We start from the raw sequence: 20,229 nt of genomic DNA, 5'->3' as shown, positions 1-20,229 counted from the left end.
GATACTTTTCTTGCTAATAATCAAACCTGATCCATGAAGTTAACAATGATCTTGATTGTAACAAAATCCTAGTTGAAAACCGTTGCAATGGTCCGGTACAGGCATTTTGATGATAACGTTCATTTAAACGAATGTCTGATAGCACACTGAAACTTCTCCCCCAACAGACATTACAAAATCGCCACAGGACAAAGTAACTAAAATTAGTAGTCAAAATAGTAGTTTAGTACTTACGATATATATATCGTGTATTTTTTTTTCTGTAAAATGTGATACAACCACAAAAAGGCTGCACATTTGTATTTTTGTTATTAAGTTACTTCATATGTCTATATGAAGAAATGAACAATTATTCATTCCAATCTGTCTACTCTTAGAAGATCATCCACATTGAAAATCCAACAGTTTTTATAATATTTTAGCGTCATTTACAGAGTTATCTACCTTAATTTTGAAATCTATAGTGCATTCTATATAATTTAACCTCCTATGAACACGGATTATATGAAAAATTACCTTTCAGTTTACTGTGACATTTCAAAATGAATATCAAAACTAAAAATATGTAGGCTTTCCAGCCATGTATCACATTTTGCATGATTCTTAACTGGAGTGAAAATCCAAATTGTCTCGTAAATTTTATATTTTTGCACGGATATGATAATTTCTGTCGTTGAGTTCGAGGTAAATGTCTTAACGTACTTGCGCAGTAGACGGTATGTCAATTAGCTTTAATTTCTAATTTTGTTGGTCAAATCAACAGAAGCAATTCATGGAATGTAGGAGTGTACACAGAAAGAATATTGTAAATACATCGATATTTAAAATTAGAGAATCTTTAAGCTTCTTGACTTTAACTGCCTTTTATAGAAAGTCCATTTATATGTACAAATATACATGTTGGCTAGGACAGTGGCACAATAAGTGCCAATTTGAATGCAGATAATTTGTTATAAAAAGTATTCCTCCCAAAGTGATAAATATGTTGTCCAGGATAATTGCTACATGCTGATCACCAACTTGATGTTCTGATTTACATTTGTGCCATTCTGTAGTTTTAAAATACGTGAAAATGTAACCTAAAACAACAAATATGTACAAATTACCATTTCTACATGTATAATGATTCGTGGATGGTTTATATCCTATTGTTTCAAGTATACATTGATAATTTTGAAATCGTTTTTCTTCAGAAAATTAAGATCTCCATTAATTGTGTAAAACCAATGTAGTGTCTCAGTCAGAAGACTCGATGTTATAAAAGTGTGCGAGATAAAATAAATCAATTGTGATGATATTGCTAAATTGAGTTGATAATTTCATTTGTCATTGGGTTTTTGAAATAAATGCAACAATACCATTTTTGTTCACACGTACTGCTCTTTGAAAACAAAACTCATAGTTTTTCACTGTTATTTGTCGGTTTAGTTTCTGTAAGAAAGATATAGAAGGAAGAAAAATAGATGATAAGATTTACTTTTCTGGTATAGTTTAATATTGCAAATAATACATGATATATGTGCTAATGAAATATAATCGATATAAAGTAAGCTTTAAAAATTCATCAAAATATAAACAGGTATTAGTATACGCATTGCTATTAAGTTAAAAAATTAAATGTTATCGATCACTTTGAATCCATAGCAGATGATTTTTTCTAAATAACTGACATTATTATCGTCACTGTTACAATAGTATTCCTCAAGTGCCTGAAGAAGTATACCATTTGGAATTTCTCCGTCCTCATCTTTTGGAAAGGCGTTGAAATACTTATCATCAAAAGAGTCTAGACCCTGTGCTAACACCTGCGCTTTGTATTCTTCTAATGATATTTTTCAGTCGCTGTTTAAATCAGTAAGATTAACATAAAACTCACATACTTCTTTCATTTTTTTCTCGAATTTTGTTATATTTGTCTCATATTCATTACTCCATCTTTCAATCAGTTCCTCCTCAGACTGCCCATCAGTTCCATCTAGATAAAAGTCTGAGAATAATTTGCATATTGAGCTCTAAACTCCTCTGCAGCCTGACCTGTCAGGTTAGCACCCTTAGCAGCTTTATCACTACAGTATAAAATCATTTTTATTGTTGACACACTGACAAAAATACGCTTCTAAATAATGTCATCATGTGCTTTGTTACTTTGTATGAATGGTTTTAAATACTTTATGTTCTTTGTTGTAAAATCCCGACTTAAAACATTATATATAATTGTTTGTTTTTTTTTTTCTCAAAAAAGATGGTACACCTAGATACAAATATATAGGTCTTGGTAGAGATTCCACATACTTTGTAAGAGATAATGCCAAATCATCTTCCAAATATACAGAGGAAGATGTTTACAAAATGCTGGAATTTTTAATCGACAACATATTTGTCCAGTGTGGTGGACGTGTTTTCAAAGAGTAATCAAGGGAACCATGGTTATAGCGGTAATCAAAAGAATGTAATCCAGGGACAAAGACCAGACATGGAAAACAGACACACACAACAAAGAACATAAAATAACTAAAATCATACATACAAAGTAACAAAAGTAAATGAGCAACCCGGACTCCACTATAAACTAGGAGCATGGACCAGGTGCACCGGTAGGGTAAGCGTCCTCTGCTTTTCTAGAAACACCCGCCGAGTTGCTCATAAAAAGTCAAGTCCGGGGTTGACAAACGAGGAAAGGAAAACTATGACCCATATGGATATGCAGATGGATACACCATAACGATCCACGAGTTCATGATGACGATCATAAAACTTCTGTAGTGATGACTTCAATCTTGTAGCAACATAACCCTGTTCCAGAAAAGTATTTGTTAGAATTCTAGCGCGATACTAAAAGTTAGTGTAGTTTTGGCAAGCTCTGATATGAGTTGTTATATGAACACTCCATACACAGGTGCTGAAGGGATGTTGCCACAGATAAAAGGAAAGTTGACGATTCTGAATGAAAGGTCATCACGCTTGTCGTAAAGTTTGATCAATAGTTTTCCTTTACCATCGATTTCTAAGTGTAGGTCAAGATATGAAGCTGACTTCACAGTGCTTATTTACTTTTGTTACTTTGTATGTATGATTTTATTTATTTTATGTTCTTTGTTGTGAATGTCTGTTTTTCATGTTTGTTTTTTTTTGTTTGTCTCTGGATTACATTCTGTTGATTACCACTACAACCTTGGTTCCCTTGATCACTCTTTCAAAGTGTTTTAAAGACTACTGCTAACAAGAATGAAGTAAGATATGTGTTTGCCGTACAACTCTTACTTGTTGTCATCGACTTTTATAGTGTTAGATAGGTGATATAAAAAGAGAATAGCGCAATTATTGATGTAATCATATGATCAATGACTGATTTAGTTGAAGGGTGATAACACATAATTCACATAAGCAAATAGCAGTTTTAAAAAGTTTGAGTTCTAAATAATTCCGCACAAATCATAAACCGATTAACCTATTATGTAGTGTCAAAGCGACCACCAGTTGAATGAGTCACTTTAATAGGTCAATAATTGGTCTGTAGCTGATCGATGATCAATGAAAGATCGCACAAACAGTTACATGGATTTTTTTAGATACTGAATACGTTATAGACGCAAGCATTTACTTACGCAAAAAAGTAGGCGTCTTCGAGTGTAAGTATGTTGTCATGGTTAAGGTCTGCACATTTGAATGTAGTTTTCCACTTCGTTATAAGGTACGGAGTCACCATTCTGTAATAGCGTATGAACATATATATTGTGGTTAAAATGAGTGATATGATATTGTAATGAGACAGTTACCTGCTTTCTGTGGAGGTAAACGTTGCTCAATAGCAAATGCCCATTTCTCCATACCCCATACTTGTTAAATGACCGTTTGTTATTTCATTTCAGATACATTTAGCGTTAAAGTATACCGTACAATAATTTTGACCTTATTTTGAATTATATTTTTGAGTAGCAGTTTATATAACATTCAATCTGGAAGTGATTCATGCCAGTCAAAAACCATCCAAATTTTCTTTTATTTTTAATTCAGAAATAGTTACACCTCGCATATCCAATTTTCGTTTGGTGTTCGGTTGAGACGCAAATAACATAGATTTTATATGAAATTGGCATTTAAAGGGTAATGTCAGTCTACTTTTACAGAGACGTTTCATTGAGTATATTATCTTAAAAGTAAAGCCATAAATAGTCATGGTAGGGAAATTTTCAAAAGGTGTGCGCTAATGAATTTTTCTTTATATTTTATATACTACGAAAATTCATACCCGCGAATATGTTCACTTAACATAATCCGCAAAAATCAATACGTTTACAGTATAATGTCAGAACTTCCACTCAGGTTGTATTACAGGTATACTGACTTTTAACTATATTTTATAGTACATATCTCAACCAGAATTCAAAGAGAAGTTGACGAGGACGACAGTGCTTTATTTTTGGCAATGATCATTGTTGTTATTTGTTATTTTAATATTTAAACCTATTATTCAAAGAGATAATCACATGTATAAATATACATGTTGAACGATAACCGATGCTTTCAAGAAAATATCAATTTGACAGAAGCATGTATACTACTTGAACATATACTAATTGTTTTTAATAAACATTATTTAGATATTTATATGTATAATTGTTAAAGCATACCGATGCTTTTTCGACGTACGCATATGCTTATGAAACGTATGCGCATACAAGCTGATAGTATACAAATGTTAAATCTGAAATGATTTGCCATTTATAATCTTGTTTCTTGTTTCATCTCAATCGTCCAGGTTACATTAATTTCTGTGAATTGTTAGTTGTGTCGCAGTGACGACGCGTTTTTAAAAGATAGAACAATGCTTTGTTTATAAAGTAAACATCATGTTTTTTAGCAAAAGCCATATAATATAATAATACAGTATATAAGCAAAGAATAACTGTGGTAACAAAGCAACTTGCCTTTACACCATGCGCCTCAGTATTTAAAACAGTAATTCATTGTTGGAGACATTTATATCAGGATACCATTGTATGGACTATGAAATGTGAAATGAATATTATTCAGAATTATAGCATCTCGAGAAAAAAATTATAATATATGTATATATATAAAATTTCCCGTATTTGTTTAAAGGTAGTGGTTTTTTAAATCTCAGATAAATCCATTTCATCACATGATGTGCTATTAAAGTATAGTATCTAATAATTTTGAAATTAAAAAGGAAACTCATATTTTATTTTATAAAAAATCAACCATGTGGTTCTTTATCCAAGTCAAAACTTTATCTATTATTAAGAAATATTTACAGACCACAGACTTAGTTTGTCATTCGGTTGTTGTAAATTGAGACGAACATGACATATACTGTGTATGAAATTTACACCTTACGAGACTGCATGGAAGTCGGACGACGACTCCTTAAGAGAGTAATGGCCTTTTTTAGTTTTTTGGCCAATAGTTTGATACCACATGTATGAAAAACCAAAAACCTTTTATTAATTAAATGATAAGGACTACATACTTTTCTAACTGGTCTAAGAAAAACGTCGATTTTGTTGGTATAATGGTCATTAAAAGACCCACATGAAAACAGGAACTTCTATCTTCCTACCATTGTATGCATAACGTGACAAAATTTAAAAAAAAAACTACCAATGAACATTTAAGTTCATTAATGTAGTCAAACTATCAGATCTTTTAAAAATCTTTATTGAAATATATGTTAATATTTTTGTGGCTTTCACGTAAATAAGACATGATCGTAAGTTTGATTATTGTAATGTCATTAGATGGGGTAGTTCGAAATATATTTTATGATCCTACCATATGACAGAATTCTGGATTACAAATAATAAAAATAAAGCATACATTTGCAATTTTAAAATTAAAATATTCTTTTTGTTGTGGTTCAGTTAACTACAATTATGAATGATGAATTAGTGAAAGGTACAAGCCATATCTAAATGGTAAAAAGGGGATCAATGTAAGTAAAATACAAATAAAAAGTATCAGCATTACTTTAAATCATTCTGCTGACTTCATCTTAATTACAGTAATCAAGGGAACCATGGTTATAGCGGTAATCAAAAAAATGTAATCCAGGAACAAAAACCAGACATGGAAAACAGACATACACAACAAAGAACATAAAGTAACTAAAATCATACATACAAAGTAATAAAATCAAATGAGCAACTCGGACTCTACTAACAACTGGGAGCTTGGACCAGGTGCACTGGTATGGTAAGCGTCCTCTATTTTTCTAGAAACACCCGCTGAGTTGCTCATAAAAAGTCGTCCGGGGTAATGGAAAGAGGAAGGGAAAACTATGATCCGTTGAATAAATCAGTTTTCATGGTGCAAGTAGTAGCTTCTTATTTAGTATGAATTCAATCAAAATGCTGATAATAACACAAACTTTCTCGCAATTGTTAAGGAATTCTTTCTGTACAGTAAAAACAGAAATATGTAACACATTTATAATGTCATATTGAATGCACGATAACAGCAGTATTACATCACAGTGAACAAATATTTCAAATATTAATTTCTTAAACAATCGATTGGCAATATAATATTCACATCTAAGATTTTAATTTTGCATAATAATTCATTTGTTGCTCTCATTCTATGGTTAGGTTAATTCTTAACTCTTAACCACTGTAAATTATATATTTTTTGTAACTAGAAACGGAAGTTTCAAAATCTCTCTCTATTCATTATCACTAAAAGGTCTCACTATTTTTTTCTGCCTATTTAGAATAATATTTTCTATAATAGATATCTCCTGCCCCCTTTGTCTTTTTTTTATAATAGTTTGTATAAAAGATGGAACGACAACTGCGTTTACTTTCCCCAGATGTTCTCGCCAACCTAGATAGTGCTAGTATAACACTGCTTTACATCATAATGTTTATTGATATATTAAGTAGCTGTCTTTGTAAGAATCATGCAACATCTGAAAAATGTGATACACCCTAAAAAGGGCTACATATTTTTATTTTTTGTAATTAAGTTCTTTTATAGGTCTATACTATGAAATGTGTAATTATTCATTCAAATCTGCCTGCTCTTAGGAGATAATCGACATTGACAGTCGAGTCTATTGTATTTGAGCGCCATTTACAGAGTTATCTCCCTTAATTCTAAAATGTACAGTGCATTCTATATAATTTTTATCTCCTAAGAGCAATTGAAAAAATAACTGACATCTTATATTAGTTATGTTAGTCAATATTCATCTCGTTAAGATATGTCACATATTTATTATTGAATCGCATTTTATCCTCTCAAAATAATGTTAACTCAGATTGAATTTGCCATTCTTTGCATTTATGTTTTTTGTTGTAGAGGGATTTTGAAAAACACACAATATTTTTTGTAATGCTTTTGCTAAGTTGGACTTGTTCCACTGAGTTTAGTCTTTCTAAGACTTAAACCATTTTGCTTTTTAAAAACTTATTTTTACAAAAAAAATCATCATAGCACTATGTTGCAATTAGGATCATTATGTTGCATAGATATGTACAGAGAATGCACTACAAAGTATTTGGATATGAGAGGTTAAATGGTGGTATATCATATCAGTTTTTGCTATTATTTTAATCATTTTTCATGAATATTAAACATGCATATAATATTACAATTGGGAAACTATCGTATGCCACAAATTCGTACATATAATTTTGATATGGAACTTATATAGAATACTTACAAATTTTTTTAGCCGAATTAAATAAGTATGTATGTGATTGTCTTAAACAAAAGCTTTCTTTATGGATAAAAAACACCTTACCTCAATTGATGCACTTCAGAATTCTGATATGAAGATACAAACTGTTGCAATTAAACTGGATCATCATCGTGGTTACTTTAATTCAATATATCATAACTATAAATGAAATAAATTATGAGTATATCTTTCTATAGATAGTGAAGCAACACCGTGAAAAGGCTTACACAGGTATAGATTTAAGGTCCCAATCATTATGGTTGAAAGGAATGCGGTAATAAATAAAATACAAAAATGCCAATCATACATGTGTATATTACAAAGGATGCGGGCCCCTAACTCCATATTCTACCTACTGAAATAATCGGGGCGGGGATTATCAATTATTCGGAAGAAAATTTTTAAATAGTGTAACTTAAATTGTAAAATTTTAATTGTATGCATTAAGTTTGTAATTCAAAAAGTGTGAAAATTGAGAAAGAATGCACAACAACTGTACGGAAGGCTGTTCAGTTAATAATATGGATTTTTTTCACTCTATTTAGAAAAAAAAACTTCCAAAAAATCACACGTAAAATCTCTTGAAAAATGATTAAGTCCAAATCTGTGCACGTATTATGTAATCTATCTGTCACATGATTAAACACATTGCAACCCCTGTATTTTGATAAAAAGTTTGTTCCCCATCCCATTTGCTTTACCAGCGTTTGACCGCATTTCACAACTTCATTGTAAATTTGTAATCATACTTGCCCAGATAGGCATTTAAACCTAAGGTTTAACTTTAAACGTACTCTATACTTTAACAAATAAAATGACACCAATCTTCCACGTAAACATGATTGTTTACATGTGACAAAATGTATGTGATGTATGTGATAGGATAGCGAACAATGAAATTACGCTCCTGCATCTAAGTGCTTTCAGTAAGCAAAGTCGACAAAACAGGTACTAGAAAGACAATGACAATGATATCGTCTCCTTCTGCATTTTGAAAATTAATATGATCAGAATCAAACGAAAAACTGAGAGTTAACTTTTCCAAATATGAATATATGTTTCATAATATTTAAGTACATACAAATGTTTTTTGTCTAACAAGGTTTTTCTTATATGTTCAAAGACACATTTGTTTTTCAAAAAAATTATACTATAGGCAGACGATTCAACATTTTGCATTATATAGGTAAATAGACCTGAGCGATGCAACTGAATCATCCTTCATGTATCCTTTATAATAAGAAATTCACCTTTTCTTGTAAGATAACATAAAAAAAGGCATTCACACGTGATATGTATTCTTTACCTTAACTATTGTCATCCTTATTCCCAAACAAAGATGGTAAAATTAAAGATATATCCTTGATTTAATTACTATTAGCTAGTACAATATCTTAGGCAGTATATCGGTTAATTTACAAGGAGATACAAATTGGCAATGGATTCATAAATGTTAGTCTGAACAAGTAATGAAAGTGATTGTCATTAAAACGAGGGAACTTTACTATATAACTCGCTGTAAGAAATGAAATAATGTGATGAATGTAATATGGTTAGTACTTCAAAACGAACGGCCAATTTTATATTGATATAAAGAAAATAAATATAAAACCGTGTGGTTGTTGCAATGAATATATTAAGTGTAATTCTTGTAAGAATCAGACAGAATGTGAAAAATCAGAAATATGCTTGTCAAACCCCATCGATCTAACAATATAATTTCACTAAGGGTGCTTTCGGTATTTGAAGAGATCATTATTTTATCTCTGCATCATTTGGTCAGAAAATGTTAGAAAAATGAGGTTTTTGACAGAGTTAATGTTCATTTTTTGTCTGTGCATTTCAATGTAGTTATAACTTGATTAACCAAAGTCATATGGAAAACCTTGTTTTCTTTCCTTGTGCTGTAAAAAGTATTTTTGACATACCTGATTTTTCCAATTTTGCCTAATTCTTACAAAAACTTACACTTAAGACGTAATACAATGTACATAACGCAAAATACTATAGCCATCCAATCGAATAAACACCGATTTTTTTTTTAAATGTATAAATTATTATCATGTGCAGTACTTTTAAAATGTTCGTCACATGCTAAAGACATTTAAATAAGCATCGTGTATTGAAGAAATAAGATTGATTTTCTTTTATTTTGTACCGCTCTTGTATATTGTTCAGTGTATACCATTCACGTTTCCTACATTCTCCGATATTTCACGTTTTCAGTATATTACTATTCCAATCGAAATAATATTCAATGCTATGTAAAGTCACATGCGAATTTCTATTTACTTTGATATATTAAACAAAACATCAAACATAATAATATGTAGGTTGTCCAACCATGTACATGTATGTCATTTTGCATGATTCTTAGATGGAGTGCTTCTTAAATACTTCTAAAAACTAGGAAAACCATAACTGGTTTATCCAGCTTTGCGTCATTATATTTTTGAGTTTACCTTTGACAACTGTGAAATTTTACATTGGTACTTCACTGTCTTTAGAATAAAGTACTCCATTTTTCTCATTTACAGTTTTTGTAAATTAAAATGAGGCAATGACCACGAGGATTATTTATTTTTTAATTGATAGTTTGTGTAAATATATGTAAATTGTACCGTTCCAAACATTTTAGTTGGTTTTCATAACAAATCTAAGACACATTTCCTTGAGGTAAGATGTTTGTTTCCATCTTTAGAAGACTGTGTTTAAAGATTAACATACATTATTTAATTCTGTTAAAATAGTTTTAAAATGGCAAATTCAATACACTAAGATAAAAAAAAATAGTTTGACTACGACAGCAATACGAATGCTAAAACAGCCTTCTTTATGGAAATTCCTAGCTGCCGAAGGGGGTCGTATGCTTTACACCATTAAGCAGAATATAATTAAATAACGGTCGTTATTTATTAAATTGGATTTATCCATGTCAAAAAATCTACCAAATTCATTTTAGTTAACTATTTAGAAACAGTTTCAGATAACATAACCAATCTTCAATTCCGTATTGCACTTTTGAAACGAAAGTTTGATAGACTTTTAATAAAGTTGCTACTTTACAAAATAAAAAAAAAATGTTTTCATTCTTGAGTTTGGTTGATTTAAGAAGGAGATACATGTATGGTTTTTTTCCACAATACAGATATGTATACAGAAATGGCTGTCCTTACGTAAAAATATGGCGTTTGTATGTGAAAACAGCACTATTTTGTGGTCCTTTCTGCAGCTTTAATTACCTCTACTATTGGCAGTGTCTGAACTTGATTTCATTGAAAACAACAACATAAAATCTATTATAAAATCTGTCACTTGTGTTAACAAGGATGATATTGACAAACTCAGTTACTAATTTGAAACATTTGGGTAAACGTATGTGTTATAAGGCAGTTGTTTTGTTTTAGAATGGTGACTCCTTACCTAATAAAGAAGTGGAAAGCGGGATTCAAATGCGCAGATTTGAACCACGACAACATACTAACAATAGAAGACGCCCATTGTTTTGCGTATGTAAAAGTAATCAAGGGAACCAAGGCCATAGCGGTAATCAAAAGAATGTAATCTAGGGACAAAGAACAGAAATGGAAAACAGACATACACAACAAAGAACATAAAGTAACTAAAATCATACCTACAAAGTAACAAAAGTAAATGAGCAACCCGGACTCCACTAAAATCCTTTTTCTTCAAATAAATGACATTTCCAGCGTACAATGTCGTTTAATGAACATTTAACCTTCACCTTACTATAGAAAGAACATTTATTATAAAGACAAAAGATTGCAATATCAAATGTGTTGTCTGTGCATTTGATTTGTATTTGTTTTTGTTCTTTGTACTATGTTTGTTTTATTTGCGAATTGAGGATAATTCATTCAAATTTATACCAATAAACCAGTTTTCTTTACAGTAAGGAGTTTTAAAGCAGTAGGCGGATCCAGGCACAAAGTGCCTGGTGCGTGCCCTCCTGTTTGTCGGGAAAAAAAATGAATAAAAAGAAAATAACTGAAGCGTGACGATGGGCTTTAATTTCTGTACCCGCGCTAAAATGATGTCTTAAAACAGGTATCAGACTATATAACTGATAAACTACCAAAAACGTTTATAATTGCCAACAAGAGTTTTCTCCACAAAGTTTTATGTCTTAAATGTTGATTTCTAGCAACGTTCTATAATTAACTGCATTCGTCAATGCAAATACTGTTTTTTGCTTCAGTGACAAACTGCCAAAGGTGCAAAACTAACAGATCGCGCTGCAGATGAATTCAGAACTCAGTATGCCAAATTTTTCTCAGATTTTTTCCTCATCGGAACTGAAGGACAAACTGAGGAGGCACTAATTGAAAAGTGGACTTATGAATGTAAGATGTGTAAAGCAAAATTCAAGAAAATGGTTAGGGAAAGTTATCAGACATATGTTCGCCTCGCTGATTTCAATGGTGATGGACATATATCAAAAAAAGAGCACAAAGCGCAACTAACGGCCCAGTGTTTTGAATTTTTTTATGAAAAATACTTCAATGCTTTTTCTAAGACGGATGATGGGGAAATTTCAAACGAAGTAATTCTTCAAGCATTATTTGAATACTATTGTAACAGTGATGAAAATAATGTAGGTCATTTAGAAACAAATCATCTGTTATGGTTTGAGGGTGATTGATGATATCTAGTCTCTATATTTAGAAAATATGCATACATATATGTAATGATAATTTAAAAAAAGTTCCTTGGCGCAGTTTATATAATAGAACAAATAACAATGGAATACCGTGTAAAATGACATTGATCACTATTCACAAACATGAACTCTGTTATGTAAACTGTCTTTCTATAGTTCATAGATATAAATGTATATTTAAAAATATGTGTAGTTTAGTCACTTGAAATAAAAACCTATTATATTGTAGTGAATAATGTCGTTCATTTGTCTAACGAACATCCCAGAAACGAATCCCATATAGTTGGAAAAAAAATTAAACAATAAAAATAACTGAAAACAAATTAAAACGAGGTTTCATTTATATAAACATTTTTAGAAGATGATATAGGCTTTGATATAATGTTAGAGGTATGATGTTTGTATAGAACATAAACAAACTATTTCGATTAATATTCAATGGGCTTAATTTATGGCAACATATGAAAAATGAACACTATGGTCAGGCCAGATTAAAATGTTTAAGAGTGTTAAATATTGTAAACAATATTATTTGTAATGTGTCAATCACACGAAGAAATAAAGCTTGATTGAAAGGATCAGATCACCCTGCCGTACCTCCGTCTCTGTAACTTAGATCTCTGAGTTGCATGAAGTAGTATATGTAATTTAAAACAAATATCTGTTCCATCACTTCTTTCTAATGATTGTTTACATGTAACATATTATTTAAAATGTGTTGTTAAGTGATAGGATAGCAAAAAATAAGATTATACTACTGCTTCTAAGCGCATTACACTAAACAAATCGACAAAAAACAGGTACAAGAAAGTTTCAAAAAATGTCTGAAAAAATATCGTCTCTTTTTGCATTTAAAAAAATTTATATCAGTATCAAACATAAAACTGTGAGTAAACTTTGCCAAATTTGAATAAATGTTTCATAATATTTAGTAAAACAAATTATAGCTATTTTGTATAAAATCCCTTTGATCTTGCTATAGGATAATTTACAATCTCACGTCAATCGAGTGAGAATGAAAATTATCGTATAGCTGCACAACATACGTGACTGCACTTAGCACTCTGCTGAAAAATAGTGCAGAAAGGAAACTTTACAGCGCTAATAAACTTACATATTCATGTTAGGACTGAAAATAAGAGCATTCTAATACCTTACACTTCATTAAATGCGATAAACATATTATTTAATATTTTCTTTTAATTCGCGGGGCTTTCTCATGCTCATCTCGTCTCGTGACCAAGTTTCTCGACGAGATCTTCATGAAAAACTCCCTCTCGTTGAAAAAATATCAAATAATCTAATATGTTTATTTGTCTAACAAGGGTGTTTTTGTCGTGTATTGCATAAATTGCTTTGACATTTTCAATGAAAAGTAAAAGAACAGAAACACTTGATTTCCTGAGATGTTTCTATGAAAGAAATATTGGCCCTTACATATATACACCGGTCTAGTGTTATCAGATAACTGAAAAAAGTCGTTTGTCAAAGCATGTGATTTATATTTCGAAGTACCACTTGCAAACATCACAATTTCAAAACAATAAGCTTTGAGGTCAATATCATTTGTAATATCGTTACTAGATAAAATGACTGTTTAATTGTCATTATCTTTGTGTTATGAATAAGACAGTATGCAAGCAAGTTTTATTCCTTGTTTAGATTAATTTTGAATACGATTACAGGACTGAGAACTGATATAAAATTCTTTATTATTTAATTAACTTTAACGTGTGATCGTACGATTGGTTTGGATAACACAATATGTTCAAAGCCACAATTTCATTTTTCAAAAATAAAGTCTACTATAGGCAGACAATTCAACCTTTTACATTATATAGGTAAATAGACTAGAGCGATGCAACCGAATCAACTTTCATGTCACCTGTTGAAAAAAATCACCTTTCTTGGATAAACATAAAAAGATAAGGCATGATTTCGTCATATGACACCCTTATACATTATAACTTTATGTGACAATAATTTGACACGACTCAAGAGTTTTCAATGAAACAATATAATCGACGCACCACTGCGGTAAAATTAAAATGGTTGTATGTTCTTTCCTCAACAGACTGTGACTCTTTGAATTTGTTAATCAATGTTATCTAACTGACATTTTATTAAGACTTGCTGATTTCCAAATCAGAAATAAAATTTACCACGAACGGTTCAAGTGCAAAATGCAAACAATTATCTTTTCAATCTCTATTTTATTTAGGAATATATGTACCTACGGAATAAATATATCATACAGCCATTACTTTTGTAATGTTAAATTTTTATTTATATTTCTCCATGGTGTGACTTTATTTAACTACATTTTAATCCCGGCAAAATATTTTTCATGAACCATTTTACATTAAACTTGCTATTGATATATACATTTGGATCTAAGATCAGCGCACGCTCTTAATACTTAATAACTAGACTTGTTTCATATGACACAGAAAATCTATGCAATTAACCTTTCTGATAACGCCACTACCCTCTCTCCCACAAATATTAGAAGATGTGTTGTCAGAGAGAAATATGCAATCAAAAAACTTTTTTTATTTATTTGTAATTCGTAGGTAGCAAGTTTTAATTGATTCCAAGCGTATAAGATTTATTTCCTGTTGAGTAGGCCAGAATAGTAGTAAAATATTAGATTATTTTTATGTCTGTTTAATTTGAATTCCGTTAGTTCTGTACCTGCTTTTCCTGTTAAAGCACATCAGCATTATGAGCATTTCAATAGATGGACCAGACAATGAATATCGTGCATTCATTGTCGATATACGGAAAAATCTCAATAATAGATTAAACATTCAGGTTTTTTTTTGTTTTTTTTAGATCCTGTTAAAAGTAAAATACTAGATTTTACAAATGTTTGTGTCATTCAGAGGGATTTCAAGTATTATTAAAAGTGTAAATAAGCATTTAAATTGAAAATATTTGCGAATTTTGTTAACAAAATGACATGTGTCCATTTAAGGAGACTTTCATTTAGTTCTTTGTTGACTTGGCGAGTTTTGATTAATACATGTACAGACGTTGACGGCTTTACTTTGAAAAGAAAAGACCTATTTGACAAAAAGTTTTCTGTCTAATGTATTTTATTACATTAGGTTATGCAAATCTCTGATTCGGCGATCTGGAAGATATCCAGCGAGTTGTTGCGTGGTAGTCGTTTTCGTTCGAAGAGTTTTATGTAGAGAAGTGGTTTGATAGTTATCTGTCAAATTGAAATGTTAGTCGTGTGTATTTTACACTTGAACCGTTCGTGGTAAGTTTATTTCTTATTTGGAAATTAACAAGTCTTAATAAGTTTTCGGTTCGATAACATTGACCAACAAATTCAAAATAGAGTCACGGTCAGCCGAGCAAATGACATTAAACTGTTATTTTTACCGTACTAGTGTGTCGTAGTATATTACTTTATTCAAAACTCTTGAATTGTGTAACATTATTGTCACACAATCTAATAATCCAAAAGGGTGTCATATGGGAATGCCTTATTTTGGATGATTACCTCACATGGAAAGGTGATTTTGTTTTCTTTTTTCAAACAGGATTCAATTTATTTGGTTGCACCGCTCTATTACATTTACCTAAATAATGAAAAAGGTTGCAAATGTCTGCTTATAGCGGAAGTTATTTTGGAAAAAAAACAATTGTCTTTTTTCATAGTGTGTTGTCAAACCCACCTTACAATCACACGTGAAAATTAACGTTATAGTCTTTTATATCTCTATATATTTTATATTTTAATTCTCAGTCCTGTAAAAGAATTTGAAAATTCAGGTTTACAAGGAAAAATATGTCTTGCATACTTTTATATTCATCTTGTAAAGGTAGCTACATCTTCACAAATATTTTATTTTGTAACAATATTTCAAGTTATATTGACGTCAAATGTTATTGATTTGAAAGTATGAGGTTTACAAGTGGTATTTTGATCCAAAATATTTGTCACATGCTTTGACTAACTAGACATGGTCAACAGTTGTATGTTTACACAAGGCCGGTGTATATAAGTGAGGGCCAATATTTCTTTTATAGACACAGGAAAGCAAGTGTTTCTTTTCGTTATCTTTTCAGTTGCAATGTGCTTTTACAATTCCAATGCAATTTATGCAATACTCGACAACAAACCCATTGTTAGACAAATAAGCATTTGTTTTACTAATTATTATCATTTTTGTATTCCATTTTACTCTCAGAGTTTTATTGATATAGATCATATTAATTTTTACAATGCAAAAAGAGACGATATTTTTTCGGACATTTTTTTGTACTTTCCTGTAACCTGAAATGTTTTTGTGTTTGTTTTTCTTTTTTTCTTTGAATACCTTTTTATTTCGTTGTTTATGGTTTTGAATCCGTCAAAAGATTGTAACATCTACTAGAATATGTATAAGTCTGAATACTGATGGTACGTTAGCCATAAACTTAATAATTGATGATTTAATAATGGTTAATTAACGGATAAAATCTGAAGGACTCAATTATGATTTGACACGTACCCCTCAATTTTGCTCATATCATATATAATCAAAGGATTGTTTCGTTATGAGACGTAAAATAATATATATTTTCATCTAAGTAGCTTTATCAATTTAAGACAGAAATGAATTAGGAAAATTAAGAAGGAAAATTTTCAAAAATCAGAAAATCAGAAGTTGAGCTGAAGGTACATACATTGCAGAGTTGAGTCAGAAAGCAAATAGAAAAAAACAAACGACAATTTTACTACCGTTTAATAGGTTTTGATCGCATTAATAAAATAAAATAAATATATATTGCTGTTAATTGTTTAATTGTTGTGAGCAACCACTTTCATTCCATAACAGATGATTCTTTCCAAACGACCTACATTGTTCTCATCGCTATTACAGTAATATTTTACTAATGCTTCAAGAAGAATATCGTTTGAAATTTCTCCATTCTTCGTCTCTGGAAACGCATCGAAATACTTATCATCAAAAGATTCTAAACCTTGGGCCATTAACTGCGCTTTGAATTCATCTTTTGATATATTTCCGTCGCTGTTTAAATCTGTAAGACGAACATAAGATCCACACACTTCTTTCATCTGTTGCTCGAATTTTATTCTATTTGTCTCATATTCACATCGCCATCTTCCAACCAGTTCATCTTCAGTTTGTCTTTCTGTTCCGTTTAGAAAAAATTCCGAGAATAATTTGGCATATTTTGATCGGAAGTCATCAGCGGCCTGACCGTTCAGGTTTGCTCCCTTGGCAGCCATTTCACTATAAAATAGGTCTTATTTTTTTTAAATAAAGCGACAAATACATGTCATTCGAGGACACCGTTGAAGGGTTGATAGGTTTATAAATGGCAAAAAGTATGTTAACAGTGTTCAAGAGATCATCATTGATTAGGAAAATAGTTAAAAATGTTTTTCACTTAACCGTCACGAAAACAAACATTTGCTCGACTTGGAACCATTTTCGTGTCTTTTTTTTAAGAAGATCCGTAAAAAAAGCGAAACATAGATTTTTTTTTCTATTTTTACTTACGCAAAACAATACGCATCCACAACTGTAAGCACGTTGTCATGATTAACATCTGCGCATTTGAATGCGTGTTTCCACTTCTCTATTAGGTAAGGAGTCACCATTCTGAAAGAGTAATCAAGAGACTCAAGATTTCAGTGGAAATCAAACGAATGTATTTCAAGGATAAAGACTGGATAGGGAAAATATACACACAACAAAAAATATGAAATAACATGAAACAAAAGTAAATGTAAAACCAGGACTCCACTAAAGAACTTAAAATATTGACCAGGTGAGCAGATGGTCAAGCATCCTCCTTTTTACCTCCACCATTATGTCAAAGCTGTTATAGTATTTACGCTAGTATTCTTTCACATTAAGCAAAGTGTATAGATTTATCAGAAATTGATTTTAAAACACCAAAAACTTTCAAAACCGAACCACATCTAGTGGGTTAAGATAGGTGTTGGTTTACCAAGGTCACACAACTTTTGTATTGATGAAAGAGGGCTTTATGGGCAAATGTTTCTCTATAACTGTGTAAAATATTGTTTTCGAGCAAACTACAACCTGCCCTGTGGTCCGAAGGTTTCCTTGTCGTTCATTGAAGATACATGAGTGGCCTTGAGTTGACATTTTTCATCCCGGTAAAGTTTGTCTCTTTGACATATTCACAATTTCCATTTTCGTTATATTTTTTTAAAAGTCTGGCTATTTATGGTTTGGTTTAGGCAGCATCCACAATAGGTATCATTAATAATAATGTTCGTCGTGTTTTCCCTGGAAAGCTTTAATTCGTTCAAGTCTATATTTTATGTTTTCAATTCCTTATTCTGTCCATTCACAATTATATATTGAATTCTACATTGATTTAGAATGAGATCCATATTGTCTCGGTCGACTTTTGAATATAAGTACAAAATGATTTTAGAAAACTTAATGTGTGGTAATCAAACCCTTGAAAGACGCAAGATTATTTAATTGAAATTTCAGCAAAATCAAAATCAAGCATTCAACAAAGGATTTTAATTGTTAGGGAAATAATCTTACCTCAAATATGTCTGCACCATCGACGTGTATAGGAATACAGAAGAATTTAGCTATCGTGAATGGTATACACAGAACTATATACAAAGACTGTAAAAAAATTTTAAAAAATCCAATTTGGTTAATACTCGATGATATTGCTCAATGTCATGTGGATGTTTAATACCTGCATGTGATGAACATTTAAAGCACTACACGTGATAGTTTACGAATAAAATTATTTAAACTTTTTGTCAAATGAATACTTAAGGAAATTCATCAGGTGATGGCCATTTTATAGAGGGAATTTAATAATATTACTCGATGTAAACACGGAATAGCTGAGTGGTTTTAGCATCATAAATATTTAGATTCAGACGAATGGATAATCTTACATTAATATAGAGAAAATAAGTATTAAAGAGTGGTTGTTGCAATGAAATTAAAAATTATTCAAATGGAAATCGCAACTTATGATATTTTATAAATATTACTACAAAAGACTAATAGTTTTTTGTAGCAATCGAACAAAATGTGGAATGTTGAATGTATGACAACATAGTGACAACAGAGGACGCCTATTGTTTTTCGTAAGAAAGTAATATATATTTTTTTTAAAAACGAATCTGTGTAATATCCTTTCTAAAAGTCCCAAGTACCGTAAACCACGCTCCATAAATTGGAATTATAACTTTATGTTCTTATGGATGCCGTCGAGGACTATGCAAGAAAATAGATAAAACGAGAACTAGAAGACATTGATTTTCTGTCAGAGTGGTTAAAGGTCGTGAGGTCTTTAATTTTGAAACGAATTAAAGTTTTAATTAGGTCAATGAGTGCCAATGCTACATCAGTTTTCAAAGACCCCGATGTAGCAAAAATATTGTCTACTAAACATGACAAATATGTTGTCGTACCAGCAGACAAAGCCCAAAACAACATCGTTTTTTTTCTACAAAACGTTTTACAACCCATATTTATTATCAGAGGTAGACGTAGAAAACAATAGCAGTGATAAGGCACTACCACACTCTCTAAAAAGGGATTGTGGAAAACCATAAATCTGTGCTATCCTCTTTTGGTCTCTATACCAATGACGATGATTGTGATTTACCGTCTATATACTGAATTCCTAAACTCTAAAAGAATCCATGCAAACAACGTTTCATAGTAGGATCTGCAAAATGTACCACCAAACCTCTTTCAAAACATTTAACTTCTATACTCTGTCAAAGAGGGTCTGCAGTCCTACCACAAATTCGAAAGATCTTTTGGAGACAATCAGTCTAAGGCTATTATAGCATTAAAATCTTGTA

General features: G+C 30.9%; 1 protein-coding gene across 2 annotated transcripts; it reads right to left on the bottom strand.

Moving 5' to 3' along the window:
- Positions 1–1,487: 1,487 nt before the first annotated feature.
- Positions 1,488–19,071, bottom strand: LOC148599396 (luciferin-binding protein-like). 2 transcript variants are annotated; one of them, XM_088558946.1, is made up of 4 exons: positions 18,938–19,071; positions 17,909–18,010; positions 3,606–3,707; positions 1,488–2,066 (listed from the first exon to the last, which is right to left on the bottom strand). In XM_088558946.1, exons 1-4 carry the CDS (start codon positions 18,955–18,957, stop codon positions 1,976–1,978), a joined length of 315 nt encoding a protein of 104 aa, XP_088415072.1. In that variant the 5' UTR covers positions 18,958–19,071; the 3' UTR covers positions 1,488–1,975. The 2 variants fall into 2 exon arrangements, with proteins under 2 accessions (XP_088415072.1, XP_088415071.1); XM_088558945.1 differs by lacking the exons at positions 1,488–2,066; positions 3,606–3,707 and adding an exon at positions 17,124–17,638.
- Between the last annotated feature and the right edge of the window lie 1,158 nt (positions 19,072–20,229).

Source organism: Perna viridis, chromosome 13 (assembly GCF_037379345.1).
Source record: "Perna viridis isolate PV_CMFRI_1.1 ecotype Kerala chromosome 13, ASM3737934v1, whole genome shotgun sequence".
Classification (NCBI taxonomy): domain Eukaryota; kingdom Metazoa; phylum Mollusca; class Bivalvia; order Mytilida; family Mytilidae; genus Perna; species Perna viridis.
The sequence above is the reverse complement of the archived record's forward strand: the minus strand, read 5'-3'. Positions and strand labels throughout refer to the sequence as shown.

Bases quoted from the DNA above. Each gene is read 5' to 3' on its own strand.
- LOC148599396 (XM_088558945.1), bottom strand. From the start codon at position 18,957: ATGGTGCAGACATATTTGAG. The intron at 18,011-18,937 runs GTAAGATTATTT...TTACTCTTTCAG, and splicing joins ATGGTGCAGACATATTTGAG to AATGGTGACTCCTTACCTAA. The intron at 17,639-17,908 runs GTAAGTAAAAAT...CCTATTTTATAG, and splicing joins GTGGATGCGTATTGTTTTGC to TGAAATGGCTGCCAAGGGAG.